The 3,987-nt window shown below is 46.9% G+C and overlaps 1 protein-coding gene across 1 annotated transcript in view; it reads right to left on the minus strand.

Annotated features, from left to right (window-relative positions):
* Slc25a44 (solute carrier family 25 member 44) overlaps positions 1 to 3,987 on the minus strand; it is a 13,537-nt gene that overhangs the window by 2,400 nt on the left and 7,150 nt on the right. The window contains exons 2-3 of the mRNA XM_004629933.2: positions 2,944 to 3,071; positions 7 to 90 (exon numbers count right to left, since the gene is read on the minus strand). Of these exons, the coding sequence (XP_004629990.2) occupies positions 7 to 90; positions 2,944 to 3,071 (212 nt within the window). The remainder of the gene's footprint in view (positions 1 to 6; positions 91 to 2,943; positions 3,072 to 3,987) is intronic.

Consider the following 3,987-nt stretch of genomic DNA (forward strand, 5'->3'; position numbering starts at 1 on the left):
CCTGGCTGAGAGACCCTTCATGAGGCCCCAAGGCCCCTCTTCTGCCATCAGCTGTCTGAAAGTCAGTATGATGGAGCTCTTGCCTTCAACCTGCAAAAGTTCACACAATGGTGGATCATTGCTGGCAGTCAAAGCCCCTCTGCTCCGTCTTGCTCTGCCTCAGGTGCCAGACTACAGGGGTTTGGAGTTTGCTCGCTAGCTTACAGTGCAACCCTGGGTAATTAATGCTTTTATACCTTAATATCCTTACATATAAACAGCAGTAGCATTATCTACACCATAAGCTTGGTTTTGTTTTGTTTTGGTACTGGGAATTGAACTGAGGATTTCCACTTGCCAAACAGGTGCTTATGCCTGAGCTATATCCCTGGCCCACGTTGGTTTTTCTTTTTTCTTTTTTTCTTTTTTTTAATGCAGGCTGACCTTGAACTCATACCTTCATGAGGCTGGCCTCGAACTCACAGCAATCCTCCTGCTTCAACCTCCCAAGTGTTGGGATTATAGGCATGTGCCATCACAACTGGTTAATGATGTTGTTGAGGTTGTTTTGAATAAAAAGAAACTAATACTTATTAATGCTGTCATCAGTACCTGGCAAACACTAAGTGTTCAGTGGTACGTGTGTGTGTGTGTGTGTGCGCGCGCGCGCGCGCAGGGTCTCACTACACAGCCCAGACGTATAGTGATCCTCCTGATTTCTTCTGCCTCCCTAGTGCTGGGATTACAGGTGCGCATTACCACACCCAGACTGGTACCTTTTAATATCATTAGCTGAGCTGCTGAGTCTCTGGATTGGGGGCTTCTCACCTCTGATCTCAGGGAGGCTGGGTTTTCTTTGTTTGTTTTTGTTTTGAGTTTATTTATTTAATTATTTATTTTTTTGGTGGTACCGAGGATTGAACTCAGGACCCTGCACTTGCCAGACAGGAGCTTATTCTACTGAGCTATCTCCCTGGCCCTGTTTGTTTTTGTTTTGAGACAAGGTCTTGCTGTGTAGTTCAGATTGGTCTTGAACTCAACATGTAGCCCAGCCTGGGCTCAAATTTGCTGTGTTCCTGCCTCAGCCTCCAAGTACTGCAAAAGTGCCCACGGGTCCTGATGACATCCATGGGGTCATCAGGCGTGCACCACCCCATCTGGCTGGCTGAGGCTCCTTCTTACCCATAGCTCCTCTTATCACCTTACCTCCAGTTTTTGAGACCTCAGAGTAGAGACCTGTTATTTTCCCTGTTCTCCTCCCAGAACACTAGCACAAGGCTCCTGAAAAGAGTAGGGTTGCCAGGCGTGGTGGCACATGCCTGTAATCCCAGCACTTGGGAAGCTGAGGCAGGAGATTTGTTGAGAGTTCAAAGCCAGCCTGGGCTACAGAGTGAGCTCAAGGCCAGCCTGAACTGCACAGTGAGACTCTATCTCCAAAAGACAAAAGGAAAGAAAGAAAACAAAAGAAAAGGAGTGGGGTCTGACCCTGTGCACTTTTGCTGCAAACCATTTAGCCATTCAGATGCCAATGTGATCTTTTTATTTTATTTATTTATTTATTTGGCTGGTTCAGGATGCCTTCAAGGCAGGTCTGGTATGGCTTGAGGATCTAGGGATCAAACCACAGCATTCTGATTACTCTGTTTAAGAAGTCACTTAAACAACTGAGCTAATGGGCAGGCCCCCTTATTTATTTTTTTGAGACAGGGTCCCACTCTGTACTTCAGGCTGGCCCTGAATTCACTATGTAGCCCATGCGGGACTCTAACTCAAGGCAATCCTCGTGCCTCAGTCTCCTGAGTGCTGGGATCAAAAATGTGTGCCTGCACACCATACCCAACAATGTGTTCATTTCAAATGTCAGGGCAACATTCTTTCCTAAGGATAAAAATACTTACGCTTGCTCTATATCTCCTTTGTGACCCTCTGATAGCAGAGAAATTGACTTTATCCCTCACTGGCTCTGTTTATTTTTGTCCGATGGGCTTCTCCCTGTAATTCCAAGCTGGTCTCAAACTTTTGGGCTTCAGTGATCTTCCTGCCTCAGCCTTCCAAGTAGCTGGAACCACAGGTATGCACTACTACACTCAGCTCCCCTATCTACTAAGGTTCTTTTCTTTCCCGCCTTTCCTCACCATTCAGTTAGAATGACCACATGATCCTGTATATTTTCTTTTTTTTTTTTTCTTTTTGGCAGAACCGGGGATTGAACTCAGGCCCTTGCGCTTGCCAGGCAACTGCTTATTCTCCTGAACCATCTCCACAGCCCCCTGATCCTGTATATTTTCTTAATTCTCCTTTTTTCGTAAGCTATCAAAATCCAGCATTAAAATTTCTTTCTTTTTTTTGTGGAACCAGGGATTGAACTCAGGCCCTTGCGCTTGCCAGGCAAGCGCTTATTCTACTGAGCCATCTCCTCAGCCACCAGCATTAAAATTTCCACCCGAAACTTCACACGGTAAAAACATCACTAAGATTCTGTTTGCAGGTGAAAGACAGTCTTTGAGCTGACTGAAGTCAGAGGTTCTCATTTCTGAACAGCACTACCACGGGCACTGTCAGTGTCTCTGCTGAGCCCACACAGCCCAAGCTATGAAAGCTATTTAAAAACATTATTCAGTCTCCGTAGAGAGCCATGCTCTGGCGGAAAAACCAGACTTATGAAATAAGCGGAATCAACACCTCTATGAACCACAAATGTGCAAAATGGGAAAGAGTGGTTTATAGGCTATAGAACAGGATTCCAGGTGACAGCTGGGAAAAACTGTAAGAAATCCTGGAGGTAGGTGCATGTAACAGGGAGAGGTACGTGAGGCAGCAGACAAGTACTCGGCGGTTTTCTGCAGATGGCAAGCATGGCACAGGTCTGGAGGCCTGGGTGGCCTGAAGGCTGACTGGACTAACAGCCAAAGACCCTCTGCCAGTGGCTTCAGCAGGAAGAAGCTGAGAGGGGACCAGTATTACCTGCACACGGGTCCTGATGACATCCATGGGGTTGGTGAGGATGGAGGCAGTGGCCGCAGCCAGGGGCCCGGAGATGGCTTGAAGGATGATGTGAGGGCACTCCTTAGGGCACAGGTGCGAGAGCTGCTCTGGAACCCAGGGAAAGACAATGCCTCAAGACGTGAGAACCACCGTCCGCTCTCCCTACACCCACGGCTTCTGCTCACTGCGCTCCTTTACCTTAGACCTGTAACTCCTAGCCTTCCTATTTCCACCTGTACCCACCAAAAAATATTACTTCAGGCCCCTCCCAGGAGTCATCTTGGTGACATTACCCATTTAAACAAGACAAGAGCCTTTGGGAAAGGGGATGTCAAAGCCTCTGCTTTCTGACTCCTTCATCCAATGGACAGAAAAATCCTTCCTGGCGTAAAAACTGTATGCCTGGGCCAGGGAGATGGCTCAGTGGAGTAAGCGCTTCCCTGACAAGCGCAAGGGCCTGAGTTCAATCCCCAGTTCCGCAAAAAAAAAAAAAAAAAAAAAAAAAAAAAAAAAAAAAAAAAACATATGCCTCTTGCTCTGCTCCTCACAACTCATGGGCTGCAGAAGTACACACTGCATATATGCTTACTTATGCACTGCAAAAGTGTGCTGGGATATGTTAAAAACTGACAGGGCCAGCCAGGTTTGATCCCCAGGTCTGCCATGCCAGCTCCGCCCCCCAGGTCTCAGGGGATGGTGAATGAGACTGGGCATGGTGGTGTGCGCCTGAAATCCCAGCTCTTGGGAGGCTGTAAACAGGCAGATCACTACCAGTCTGATCTAATAGTGAGACCCTGAACACCCTGTAGACCCTTCCCTAAAAACACAAAAACAAAACAAAATATAAAAAACCTGTGACAATGTCTGTCCCCATGGAACTTGGGGACTGCTGTGGGCAGAGGCCTCTTCGTTGCACGCCATATACCACATACCTTTCCCTAGCTTTCAAATTGGGGACCATGTGAATGTTTTCATAAATGAAACGATTAATATTAAAGTAGAAAGTCTTAAAAAAAAAAAAAA

This window comes from Octodon degus, unplaced genomic scaffold (assembly GCF_000260255.1).
Source record: "Octodon degus isolate 3935 unplaced genomic scaffold, OctDeg1.0 scaffold00032, whole genome shotgun sequence".
Taxonomy (NCBI): domain Eukaryota; kingdom Metazoa; phylum Chordata; class Mammalia; order Rodentia; family Octodontidae; genus Octodon; species Octodon degus.